The 14,105-nt window shown below is 37.9% G+C and overlaps 1 protein-coding gene across 3 annotated transcripts in view; it reads right to left on the bottom strand.

Moving 5' to 3' along the window:
- KIAA0232 (KIAA0232 ortholog) overlaps positions 1 to 14,105 on the bottom strand; it is a 53,472-nt gene that overhangs the window by 13,818 nt on the left and 25,549 nt on the right. For 2 of the 3 annotated variants that reach the window (XM_009273746.1, XM_009273745.1), the window contains exons 3-5: positions 7,677 to 7,743; positions 6,207 to 6,288; positions 1,312 to 4,609 (exon numbers count right to left, since the gene is read on the bottom strand). In XM_009273746.1, the coding sequence (XP_009272021.1) occupies positions 1,312 to 4,609; positions 6,207 to 6,288; positions 7,677 to 7,743 (3,447 nt within the window). Of the gene's footprint in view, positions 1 to 1,311; positions 4,610 to 6,206; positions 6,289 to 7,676; positions 7,744 to 10,098; positions 10,203 to 14,105 lie in introns of those variants that run through there. The other variant, XM_009273747.1, reaches the window with a different exon arrangement.

Here is a 14,105-nt window from a genome sequence, read left to right on the forward strand (position 1 = left end):
AAGTTAAAGCATGTTATTAAGGGCATTGTCCAAATGCCTCTTAAACACTGACAGGCTTGGGGCATCGACCACCTCTCTGGGAAGCCTGTCTCAGTGTTTGACCACCCTCTCGGTAAAGAAATGCTTCCTGATGTCCGCTCTAAACCTCTCCTGGCGCAGCTTTGAACCATTCCCATGCGTCCTGTTGCTGGATCCCAGGGTGAAGAGCTCAGCACCTCCCTCTCCACTTCCCCTCCCCAGGAAGCTGTAGAGAGCAGTGAGGTCGCCCCTCAGCCTCCTCTTCTCCAAACTAGACAAGCCCAAAGTCCTTGGCTGCTCCTCATAGGACGTTCCTTCCAGCCCTTTCACCAGCTTTGTTGCCCTCCTCTGGACGCATTCAAGGACCTTCATTTTGCTTGTCAAATGTTTCTTCACAAGAGCAGAGGGAGCTCACAGCAAGAACAACTTGGGTATTTTTGGCTGGAACGGATTTCTGCTCTTGATCATTACTTAACCTATGGCTACAATGACCTGAAAGAAAACTCTGAGCTTAACCCATAGTTATAGTTAGGCCTCCTTACAGTACTGTGGTGGTGATGGATATTTCGTGTCCATGTTTTATTTCTTTTTGTGTCTACACTGATGAGAGAACACTATAATTTCCAGACAATTAAGCCTTTCTATAAACCCTTCTTTCCTGAAGTATACATCCAATAATTCAACTCCAAATTCTTCTACTTGGAAGTAACTATCATTCATATTGCAAAGTCTGACTTCAGATCTTTCTCTTCAAAATTTTAAAATAGATTTGAATCAAAATCAGTAATATCTCATTACTCAAACTTTATGTACATTTTAACATATGTAAATCAGATAAGCTAAAAACCTAAGGTAAACATTTTAAAGTCACAAGAGTGTACACGTGTGTATATTTCTAAAGGTATGCAAGATGACACCGTAATGCCTGAAGATGGTTACTTTTTCACAGAATCACAGAATGATTGAGGTCCAAGGGTAACTCTGGTGGTCATCATGTCCAACTCCCCCTGCTCAAGCTGGGCCACCTAGCAGGTTGCCCAGGACCACGTCCAGATGTCTTTTGAATATCTCCAAGGATGGAGACTCTACAGCCTTCCTGGGCAACCTGTGCCAGCGCTAGGTCACCCTTACAGTAAAAAAGTTTTTCCTTATGTTCAGATGGAACCTCCAGTGTTTCTACAAAACTGTATTTTTCTAGAGAACTATACAAACATTTAAATTGAACTGTCACATGACAAACTGCTGGTTATCAGCTGCCAGCTGCAAATTCCATAATTTTATATATCCACATACCTCTTCAAGCTCTCCTGAAGAAACAGGATTATCCTCGTACGTGGGGAAATGGCACCCTGCTTTACAACTGCAAAACCTGCTAGTCTCCTCACGTGGCTCCACTATTCTGCAGTTTACTTTAGAGCTCTCCATCGCCCTCCCATCTAGAGATTCTTTCATACTGCATTCTAAACAGGGATCTTGGTTTCCTACTGGCAACATCCCAGCCGACTCTTCTTGGGAATCCAATGATGTTTGTGCACTCTTCTCCATTCCAGACTTTTTTAATCTGGGAAGGAATTTTCCAGATTCAAGCTCTGATTTTCCATAATAATGCCCTTCTTTTTCTGCATCTTCTTCCAGAGGTTTGAGATCTGCTTGTGGATCCTCAAATACATCTACTTGAGAAGGGACAGCAATACCTCCCTCATCTTTTTCTGACTCAAATTCTGACTCACTTCCACCACCTGGAGAAAGTTCAGATGCAGAAATTGGGCGAAAGTGAGTCCTTGGAGAAATCCGTATAGCCCTGTACTGCGTTCGATCAACACCACATATCCTGGGGTGTAAAACCTCACTGTCTGAATCAGAGCACAGAATTGACTTAGGTTTAAAACTAGGGCTGAAAGATGCAATTCCTTCTGGCTCAAACGAACACTCTACATGAAGAACTTGTGAAAATGGATTGTTCAGGTCAAAGGAAGAGAATGAGTATTCAAGCCCTGGTTCTTCAACTTGAAAGTTACCACAAGCTCCCAGTAAGTCTTCATGGAAGATAAAAGAAAAACCCTTATTTAATCCATTATCTCCATTCTTTGATTGCTCATTCTGTTCAAATGATACAAATGGCCTCCATAATTGCCTATGACCAGGGGCAAAGCTATTACCTGGAGTCATAAAAACATCTGTACCAGCTATTGTCACTACATCAGAAGCTGCACATTGTAATAAGCTCCCTTTTGAGTGACTAGGTGGCACCACTGCCCATTCTCCATCACTGTTAAATGTTTTGAGCTCCCCATACACACCACCAAGTATAAATGAGTTTTCTTTATCCTGGTTAACATCCCAAGGTTTTGATGGTGTAGTATAGTCACCACCATCTACTTTTGATAAATCATTTGAGACAAAGGCTCTCTTCTCTAAATTCTCCTTTTGACCTTCCCAAAGATGATATTCTGATCTCTGCACTGCTTTATTGGGCTCCTGGAGGGTTTCAACTTTTGCTTCTGTATCCAAACAGCAGCAATAGTTATTTACATCAGTTGAAAACAATTCATCTTCTATTCCTTCTATTTCTACCATTGCTGCAGAATTTCTGTCTGTCATATTTGTCCAAATATCTTTAATAACCCCTGAGCTGTAGCCATCTCCATGTGGACTGCTTTCACTACACCCTTGTGTAGTTTCATAGTCTTTACTTTCTGCTTTTTGTTCTAGCTGAATACCACAGACAGATTCTAGCTTAGATTTTTTTTTGAAAATCAAAGTGGGCATTTCTCCTAAAGTTCTAGCTTGTTGCTGGCAGGTTTCTTCTGGCAAAAAATCTAGAATTTCTTCATCTACATAACTCGAAGACACTCTAGGAACTACATAATTAATATCTTCTGCATTAAATTGCGTGGATTCTTCATATGGAATATTTAAAGTCTCATTGTCTGAACGTGTTTCTTCTGAGTGTGACCATGGACTACAGGTTCTTGTTGAAAGATTGGAACAGTGTTCATTTTCATCAAAGGCACTATTTTTGGTCCATATTAGCAATCTAGACTGTGTTTTCCCAAGAATATTAGCAGTGCTACTAGAATCTGCATTTTCATTTCCCAAGTTGAGTGTTTCAAAAGAAAATGGTAAAACAGAGTTACTGCATTGCACTTCAAACACTGAAAAACAAGAGTTTATACCAGACCCTTCATTAATATCTGAAAAGAGCTCTTGATTGCCAGCAAGCATGTGTGAATTAAGCATTGTGCTGTCTAAGATGGGAGAGAATCTGATCGGAGAATCTCCTCCAAAACTTTCCCCATCTGCATCACCAGAACTAGAAGATGAACAGCACTCCCAAAATTGAGCTAAATTACTAAGGTCTTGCAAGAACCACCCTTCAGCACCAACAGAGCTGGTCGAATCTGTCCATATTGCACTTTCCCCTTGCAACTCCATTCCATCTAACACTATGCAACATTCTGCCTCAAAATCAGTTTTTTCTTTACTCTTTTGTCGAATCATATTTAAAATCCGACTCTCCCCTTGCATCGTATCTGAGGCACCAGGATCCAACATGGATTGATCAATATCCACTTCATAGAAGTGTGTTAGTTCTGACAGATGAACATCATCTAAATATTTGTCGTCCTCTGGTTGAGAACATATTGAGGTCCCAGCGAGGTCAATATCCTCATTTAGAACTGCAGGCATTTCTACAAAGTGACCATCGATGAAAGTACCTGCTGCGAGGTATGTTTTATGAATATTATTGTTGCTAATACAAAGACCGTGCACTGATTCAGACAACTCTTCTACAGCCTCTGATGTTACGCCACATACATCTTCTCTGTTGCGGTATGTAGTCTCCAGCTTGCTTTTTCTGCTAAGAGGAACAAAGTACTCTGTAATCGGCTCAGTATACCACAAGGGTTCTTCTTTATATTCCTTTTCATTTCTGCTGTCTAAATACAAATCTTTTCCATCGCTACCGCCAGCTTCTTTTCTTCCAATTTCTTTTAATGGCCTTTTACCTCTTTTGCACAGCTGTTTGATGGACCCGCTGCTACTGCTGCTACTGCTTCCGCTGTGGACTTTTCTATCAGCCTTTTCACCAGATTTCACTGAAAGCCTGCTTTGCCCATTACGCCCTTTTTTATTTCGAACCTCTCTTGTTTTGTGTCTTACTTTAATACATTTCATTGATGCCTTGTATTCACCTTGATTACCACTAGAACTTGAGCCAGCCTCACTGGATCCAGATGACCAGGAGCGAGGACGCATCTTTCCCTCAGACTTATGTCGGACTTGCTTTTTGTACAAAACAGGCTTCTCTTCAACAGTGTTGTTACTAAACTTGTTTTCTTTCTCATTTTTACTTTTCTTCTGCTGGGTTCTTTCCTGTACAGTGGCAGATACTTTATTACTTCTGTCTTTAGTTACTTCACTTTCACTATTGCAGTCCTTTGGAGAAGATGTATCCGTGCTAGTTGGTGGAGCAGTGGATGAAGATGAGGAGCTAGAGTAAGAGCATACTTTGGATTTATTCCATACAGTCATAATTTCCTGCAGGCAAACTGGCTTTTCAGAAAGAGGAGGAAATGCTTCATAGTACCTGAAAACAAAACAAAAAGGTGGCATTCAGATCATAGAACTTCAGACAGGCATTAAGATTAGAAAGTATTACTAAAACCACATCAAAACACTACCAATCTAATTGGAAAAAAATCTAGTTGTTCTACATATGCACATGCCACTCATTGCACTGTTTATCTGAATGATAACAAAGGGGCGATTAAGATAAGCTTTAAAAGTGCTTGTATTAATGTATGTTTAAAAATATACTGCCAAGTAAAACAATCCCATTTTTAGGGAGTACTAAACTTCACTGTAGACAGAAATTGTGGATGCTTAAAACAGTGAAGGCCTGACTCCAGATTTATTAGATAATGTAGCAATTTACTACAGTTGTCTTAAACATGTTTGATTTAGAGTATAAATGCGGAAGTCCTGAATTTCAGTCAGTTCAGTCCTGAATTTCAGTTTTTTAAATTCTCCTTTCTGAAACGAGACACTATCTGTTAAGTTCTACATAGTTTGACCATCCAGTTATTAAGAAAAAGGTATTGCAAAAAAAGATTAGTTCTTGAGTAGTTTAAGATGCTTAACAGCTTTGTGCAACAGGGACAAAACTAAAATACGTTTTTCTGCAATGTTTAAAGTAGTATGTGTTTGACAGTAAAGAGGTTTATACCAAATCGCATGTATTTCAATGAAAAACTATTAGAAAACATTCAGAAGTCAGTTAAGTTAAATGTACATTAGCACAATCAGTTCCCTGAAGAAGTAGCATCCATTTAGCAACACCTCTACTAGACTGTTGCTACCAATGGTTATTATTAAGAGATACAGAATCAGTCGTATCTCCAAGAGAAGTCAATGATAAAACTCCTGGGTACTTCAGTAACACTGGACTCAGGTACTTGGTAACTAGCAGACCACTTTGGTTATAAAGACTTTAAAGGTTATAAAAGAGTTTCAGTTTACCATTTCTGCAACAGAAGACAGAGTTCTGGACAAGACAGGACAAGGGGTAACGGTTTTAAACTAAAAGAGGGTGTATTTACACTAGATATAAGGAAGAAATTTTTTACGCTGAGGGTGGTGAAACACTGGCACAGGTTGCCCAGAGAGGTGGTGGATGCCCCATCCCTGGAAACATTCCAGGTCAGGTTGGACGGGGCTCTGAGCAACCTGATCTAGTGGAAGATGTCCCTGCCCACGGCAGGGGGGTTGGACTAGATGACCTTTAGAGGTCCCTTCCAACCCAAACTATTCTATGATTGTATGAACCCAGGAAGCTGATTCTCTCCCTGCAAGTCTAACGTGTCAATTAATACTGTTTTAAAGGCTTTTAATTTGTCTAGTTGACTTGGTCTTAAGGAAACTAAAATACAGTATGGTTTGAGTTCTGCATTTAGTCAAAAGAAAGCAGCCAGGACTTTGCCAGAAATTAAACTAGCCCATGGTACACCAAATGCTCGTATTTAAATACATAAGATTAACAAAAGAAGATGGCAGGAAAAAAATTTATTTCTTAATATCCACAAAACTTCAGATTCCCCACTAAGTTAACTTCACGGTGTTAAAATATGGGAGTAAAAGGAGAAAAGAGAAAAGCATCTCAGATAATAATAATAAAAAATGCATACATTTCTACTTGATCCTTTGCAGTGGGAGATAAATCAGTCTCAGGAGACAAAGAGCCTTCTAACTTTTTGTGAATCTTCTCCTCTGTTTTGGAAGAAAATTCCAAATGCTTAATAGAAAAATTAAAAATGCCAGTGTATTTTATAACAGTATTTAACAAAAAGCATCAGGACGTATACCTGTAATAGTAGTAAATTTCCATAAAACACTGTAAATAACAGAACAATTTATAGACTGGTTATTATACATAAAGAAATTACAAGTTACCACCCAAGATTCAAGTTTTCCACAGTTGTCTTGTTAAGCCCTGCAATTTTCACCAAACATGACTGGCTAGCAGCTGCATGCAACTTCATGGTTAGCAATGCCCCCACTAGGAGACTTCCTATTGGATTTTTAGTTATTTCATATCCAAATCCTTATCTCCTTGCATTGCTACATATAAAAAAAGATTTTTTAAAAAAAATCAACTATTTAACTGAATATTTTTATGAATGGTTGCATCTAACTTCTCATGTATTTCACTAAAACAAAGTACCCCTGCAGTAGTTGCTGTGCTTTGGGTGGATGTAAAGGCAAATTTCCTGTGTGAGAGGTGACTCTAAAGATTTCTGATTCTTTATATTAAAATCTGTAAAATACCAAAAAAATGCTGTGAGATACACTGATTTTACTTTTTTTCCAAAATAAGTGGTCAACATCATCTTGGCTCAGTAAGAAAGCGTCACAGCATAGCACTATGAAATACTAAGAGCTGACTAGTAATCACTGTTTAAAAACAGAAAAGGGGAATGGAAACGGCTAAAATCATGCTTTAAACAGGTAAATATTTATCCCTTATCTATTGCTATTTATACTACATGATAAGCATATTAATTTTACTCTAAGTGTCAAAGGCTGCTGCTATGTGCCTGAAGAAACATTTATGTGCCATGAACTTTCATTGGAGACACCACAATTTTATATTATGCTCCCTGCCCTAAGCCTGACAACATAAAGTCCCCATTATCATTTCCCTAAAGCCCGGAAATTTTAAGCACACCTCTCTGTGATGGCTACTTGGATGCTTTTCAGAGGAATAGCTAGTATATAACAATTTTGAGGCCAATCTACTCTTTGCAAGTATCAGTACATAAAACGAACAGAATCAAGCCTACTTTATTTTGATTTATTTTGGTGGGGAGGGGGGATGCCGAATATGGAATATTTACTAAAAAAGCAGGCATAGCTGGATTTGAACAGTTACAGCTTTTCATGAATTTGTGAATGGCTATTTCCTAGGTAAACAAAGCATACTAGTACAGAATTGCTTAAACTATTTGAATGAAATTATTCAAATGTATTTTAAAATTGCATGGCCTGTATTAAAAGCTACTGAATTAACAGCCTGCTCCCCCCTCCCACGTCTCAGAATGTTACAAAGTTGATAAATACAATATATGGCCTCAGAAGTTTAAAGATTTATTCCTCACCTTGCTTACTCTGAAGGTCTTTCAGTCTGGAGCAAAGCTCCTCCACTAACGTTTCAATCCCAGAGCTCTGCACAACAACAAAACCACAGGAGGAAAAAAAGAAAGAAAGAAAGAAAAAAAAAGAAAAAAGAAAACATAACTTACTAAAAAGAATATTCATTGTATAGGAAGACATCAATACAGTAAACATATCTTAGCAGACATATTTTTCTTTTTGCATGGTAACTACGCATTAAAAAGCAACAAAAATTACTACTAGGTATAAATCCATTATAAATACATTAATTAGAGGTCAAAATGATTCCAGGAAACACATAGATACATTCACACAACAGTTAAACATAACTTACTAAAAAGAATATTCATTGTATAGGAAGACATCAATACAGTAAACATATCTTAGCAGACATATTTTTCTTTTTGCATGGTAACTACGCATTAAAAAGCAACAAAAATTACTACTAGGTATAAATCCATTCCTATAAATACATTAATTAGAGGTCAAAATGATTCCAGGAAACACATAGATACATTCACACAGAGGTTTCAAACTACAAGTCACGCTGTTGCATTACTGTATATCCAAGGTTTTGCAAACTCTGCACTGTCACATTTATGGCACTATATCACTTAGGATTTAGCTGAGAGTCTCAGGATAAAAGTTCAAGAATCAACTGATCACTAAGATGCGTTTTAAAAAGCTATGCCTGACACTTTTGGTTGCACAATTTATACCTGTGAGAAAGGGACTGTTAAAAGGATACAGAAAATCAGGAGTGAAGGTGAAAAGGAGAACAGTATGAAGACATATACGTATAGATGGCAGTGAGGGAGAAGAAATGCTTCCACAGTATCTTCATGCAAAACTTAACCCACAGTTTTGCCAGTTTACAATGCCTAGGTTTTTTTCTTTGTAAACATTGTGTTGTTTCCTCAGGAGAGCAGAGGGAAAAATAAACATCTTATTCATCTTCCCTGTAAGCCTCTATTTTCCTCCTTTATTCCTCCACGTAAACCTTCCATACACTCAAGCTCCCTTTTAAATCCCATCTCAGTGTTATTCTCACATGCTTCTGCTTTTACTATCTGCCTAGACTTGCAAGCAGTTCTAGATAAAGCAACAGCACCGGAACAGCAAAATACTGAAAAATAAACACACACACACACAAAACAGTACAATATACTACCAACTGGCCCACAGGAGAAAACCCTGTGCTATTCTAATGGAATAACAGTTGAATTCCAGTCAGCGAAATACTAAATACCAAACTACAGACTGAAATGACCATTCCTGTTGGAAGGAAAACTAGGTGAGGTGGGTACCATGTAGATATTCGTGTTCTTTGTATTTCGATGCTCAGGGATCATGCTTGGAGATTACACTTTGCACTTTCCATAACTGCAAACAGAAGGCTGGAATCCCAGCTAAAGGCAGCAATCCCAAACAAGTGAGGAGGATGCAAGAATTCCCCTGCACATTACCATGCAGCTGGGAAGGGTAACGAGGCAGAACTGTGCAGCTTCTTGTATCCTATGCACAGTTTCCTCAATAACAACTCCAGCGTCTTGTCCCCATCATACTTGGAGATTCTGAGACGTATACAAACCTCCTCCAAAATTATCTCATCTTCTGAATTTGACATGATCTTGTGTGCATACAGTCATGGAATATGCATTCTCTCCAAAGGTAACGCAGATCAAATATCAAGTTACAGAAAAGCAGAAAGAAGAGTTTGATTTGCTGTGTCACCATGGTGCTATAAAGATTTCATTTTTCCAAAATCTAAGAGTTTCTCCTCTCTCCTGATTACAGACTAGAAATGGCTGAGAAATGTGAATATATGTTGCTAAATCACAAGAAAATATTACACAACAGGGAATACTAATTTATACAGTGAAACTAGCTTGTTTATTTCTGTCAGAAACACACACTTGAAAAATCATATACTGAAGCAATGACTTTTATGCTAACTTCTAAATTTTAATTATTTGCAGTCAAGTGAGAAAGCAATTTTCTATTCCTAACTGCATTGCTGCACTGAAGTGCTAAATATAAACCTTTATGCCACATACTTAACTGAGGATGACTTAGCAATATTAAACTTTAGAAGGCATTTCCTATAGCAGTATATTTACCAACATAAATTAAATTGTTTAGAAAGAACCAAGCAGCACAGTATTATGGACAAACCTATGTAGTTGTTATAATCGTCACTTTATGCCTATACGATTCCTGACTCCCCCTCCTCCCCCCAAAAGGGCAACAGAGGAGGAGCTGGCCTTGTTTTTGCTTAGCTCTCCGAACTGTCTGATCAAACGGACACCTGTAGCAAATACTCAAAATTTAAGGAATATAGATTCACTTCCTTAATTATAACATCATGTCCAAAGAAATCCCCCAAACCGGCAACAATATGCTCACCATTACACCGAAGAAGTGAAAACTTTTGGAATCAAACGCTTCATTTCCTCCTGTACCATGAAACTAATACTTGAGTCAGCTGACACGCTGCATGCTGTCCTGCATAGCACGCTGATGCAGCTAGCGCTAGCTTTAAGAAAAAAAAAAAAAAGGGGGGGGGGGGCACTGTGCAGGATGCCAAGTCTCTAGAGACCACTTGCTCAACCTCTTACTGCAGTATATAAAAACAAGCTGCAGACTTAATGTAATGAATGCCTCAGCAATTATTTCGTATATGACAGTGTTGTTCTCTGAATACACGATTTAGTTACTGTATTTTTTCATTGTTTAAGTTAATGCATTGTAGTTGCAGCAACCCCACTGCCAGACAGTAAGATATTCCAGGCACTGGCTTGGTTCAATAGGACACATCAGTTAACGAAATTAGGTGATCTGCCTGAACTGCTTTGCTTATGTTCAAATTTAAAGACAGTCCCCAAATAGTACAAATACTGGAGCACCTTAAAAACATTTTTCAACATGGAAGTGCCTAATTATGATTGCTTTTGTGATTCCAACACAAAAGGCTTAAATCTCATTGTTATCTGTAAGATTATTTAAACTACTGACCCAGATTTCTACTAACCCTTTCTCTCATTCAAACTACAAAGGGCAGCACATCATTTTTTTAATTCATATTTTTCATTTTACATAACAAAACTTCTTCCACAACAAAACCACATTTTATTCTGTTCTACTGTTTCCAACACATTTCTATTTTCTTCCCCTGCCTTAACTTAAATCCAGTTCCATCAAAAGTCATTCTTTTTGGCTTTTCATCAGCTGGCTGAAGCAAGGGAAGGATTACATAAAGGATAGGTGTTATGTTACTGGCATAGAAGTGACCGTGCTAACAGATAAATTAAGCTTCTGAACTCAGCCAGCATGAACAAGAACAGTCAATCTGACTGCTGGAGTTACAGGACTCTAATAGCCAGTGTCTTGCTTACTGACCAACATGACTCTCTTCAGAGCCAAATTAATGTAGTTCTGCATAATGTGGAATGAGAGCAATTAAAAATGAAACAGCAAAGCTCACACACATTTTTATATATATAAAAAATGTTGGGGGGGGTTCATATGTGTATATATATGCGCGTGTGTGTAGTGTCAAATCTTGAATCAAAGATCTTTTTAACATGCTCTACTTTGGAAGTAGAGCAGTCAGAAATGACAAGTAGTAACTCATTAGCTTAAAGCAACCCAATTGCTTTTGTACATACATTCACACCTCTGCATAGCTAGAGAAAATGTTCCCGGAAGATATCAAATCTATACATTTAGTTACTTCTGAAATATTTTTATAAATTTAAAATAATCAGTTTAGTTAATTGTGAACCATGTACAATACTAGGTACACTAAATTCAGATCTACTAAAAACTGTTGCCTATGTTAACAGTGGGCACTGGCTTCTATGTTCTGAGAGTTTTTAGTAAGAAGCTGTGAAACATTAGCTCCTCTCAAACACTTGACCAATCACTTTAATTCTTGTTGACATCCATCTCTGCTAGCAGGTTACTTCTGAATGTTGCAAACAAGCACTGCGCAGTCACCACCCAGGAGATTTAAGTTTTTCCTGAATTGGATCACAAATGTTCATGCACCACTACTATTTCACATAGTTATTCTAGGGAACTGAGGATAGCATTGGTCAGCAAAATTTTTTGTTTTCACTGACCTTTCACCCCTTCCTGTCACCCAGTAATGATGTCTAGTTATGGCTCTCGTACTTCCATCCAAAAAAATGCCATGCAAATGTATACTTTGTTCTACAGATCTGCACATATGCAATAGCCAAAAATTCTGGACAAAAAAGGAGAACAAAGTTGTGATAGCCAGTATTTAGAATGAGCTTTCCACATCTGACATACCATAAATATATACACAGAAACTAAAAAATTCCATCAGATTATACAACTCAAAGGGAAGGGTTGGTTTTTGGGGGTTTTGTTTTGTGAGTGTTTCTTTTTTTTGCTTCTAGCCTAAGGTAAGTTAATAGCTTTCCTCCAGGAGGTTTGAACTGTGTACTGTGAATATTTCCTAAACATGGCTTGTTACTTCAGGCCTGTAAGGTCACGAGGAAAGTTCCTTGTTCCTCTTAGAGCTTTTTGAAAAGACAAAAGCATTACACTTCATTTTACTTTAACAACTAAAATATTCACTCATTTGCTTTTAGGTTTTTGAGAGCTTTCTAGCTTATACTTTTAAAACAAATCCTCATTTCACTTTCCCAGATGCACAGAATTGTTTAGGTTGGAAAGAACCTCTGGAGATCATCTAGTCCAAACCCCTGCCGAAGCAGGATCAGCTAGAGCAGAATACAGATGCTCCTTTCACAGATACAAGTTCAAACAATCAAGAAATTAAAGAAAATCAATATATTCATAGTTTCAAATCATTCTTTTAACAGGTCATAGGACTCCCCAGTCAGAGATGAAACTCTGACTGATTTCTTGGCATGTAGCCTGTCACCAAGAGCAGGATTAGGAAGCTGTTCTATATGAATCAGCTGTTAAGCCACGTGAACTGAATAAGGCACAAAATATGATTCACTGCAACCACACATCTATTTCTATATTTTGTAGGATGATGAGAGCTAGATAAAAGTCTAGGTTTTCATTTTCTAACATTCTGATACAGTATAATTCATCTGGTTACAAGTACTCTCAAAAGAGGTGCTCAAGAGATAGAAAGAACAAAAAAAGGGCTAAAAAAAAATCCCTAACCCCAAGATCATCACTAAATAAATAAATGAATGAATAAATAAATAAATCCACCAAAACAGCAGCCTCCCTGGGGTGTTCATTCCAGGTGGAGTTCAACGGAATAAAACAAGGTTCTAGTCTGCATTATGGGATTTTCCTCCAGTATAGTAAGGCGGATGACACTAAGAAACATTTAGAGTGTATTTGTACAACATCTTTTTGACTCTTCAGTAGTGGGAACATAATTAAATCTTTATCTTTTCACTTGAATACATAATGATTTACAACAAAGACATTGGACCAGTCAGAAAAACAAATTATATTTATTAACTTCTCTTTTGGGGCTCATGAATACTTGATCCAAGTCATCTTCAATAGATGTGTGACCTTAGAATATCAATTCCCAAGCAGACAAACCGACTTAATATCACAAAAATCCAATCTCAAGCAATACAAGAGCAACAGCTCTTCAACAAGCAGATAAAAATACTTTCCTGCAACTCTCTCAGTCCTGTCTTCTGTACTAAAACAGCGTTAGGAAATGTAAATCACATACCTAGGATCAGACTCAGATTTCAGAGCTGTAATTCACTACTTCACACCACACATTCCGAGAAAGAGAAATAATAGCATTATTTACTAATGCTAGATAAAAGAGGTCAACTACCAGCTCAAACTAACTTAAAATGAACACACTATCCCTAAATGTAGGTTACTAGAGCAGTTAATCTGACTTCTGTTATTTAAAACGTAATTCTTGTAGCTCCCTCCTGTAGCAGGCTACACTGAGATAAAAGTTATCCCCCCAAGAACAGATAATGCCTCTCTAGAAACTATTCTTCTTGATTATTATTCATCACTTATAAACAAACATGCTGACTTCAAAGCCACGAAAGACTTACTATCCTTGTAAGCAGTGCTGCGGTGAGATTTCACTTAATCACAGTACTTCAGCTTGCAGATGCTGAAATGTTCTTATCTATATTATCAATGAAATGGGAGAAACTTTTTAAAGTGTGTTCCCACCAATTATGCAAAAGTTATTTTCTGCATCAAGTGAAATGCAGAAAGGACACTTGAAATTTCCTCAGTAGGTACTCTGCCATATTCCCTGTATTTCCCCTGTACTTGGCACTGGTGAGGCCACACCTCGAATACTGTGTTCAGTTTTGGGCCCCTCACTACAAGAAGGACGTTGAGGTGCTGGAGCGTGTCCAGAGAAGGGCAACGAGGCTGGTGAAGGGTCTGGAGAACAAGTCTTA

This window comes from Aptenodytes forsteri, unplaced genomic scaffold (assembly GCF_000699145.1).
Source record: "Aptenodytes forsteri isolate BGI_AS27 unplaced genomic scaffold, ASM69914v1 Scaffold111, whole genome shotgun sequence".
In the NCBI taxonomy this organism is placed as follows: Eukaryota; Metazoa; Chordata; class Aves; order Sphenisciformes; family Spheniscidae; genus Aptenodytes; species Aptenodytes forsteri.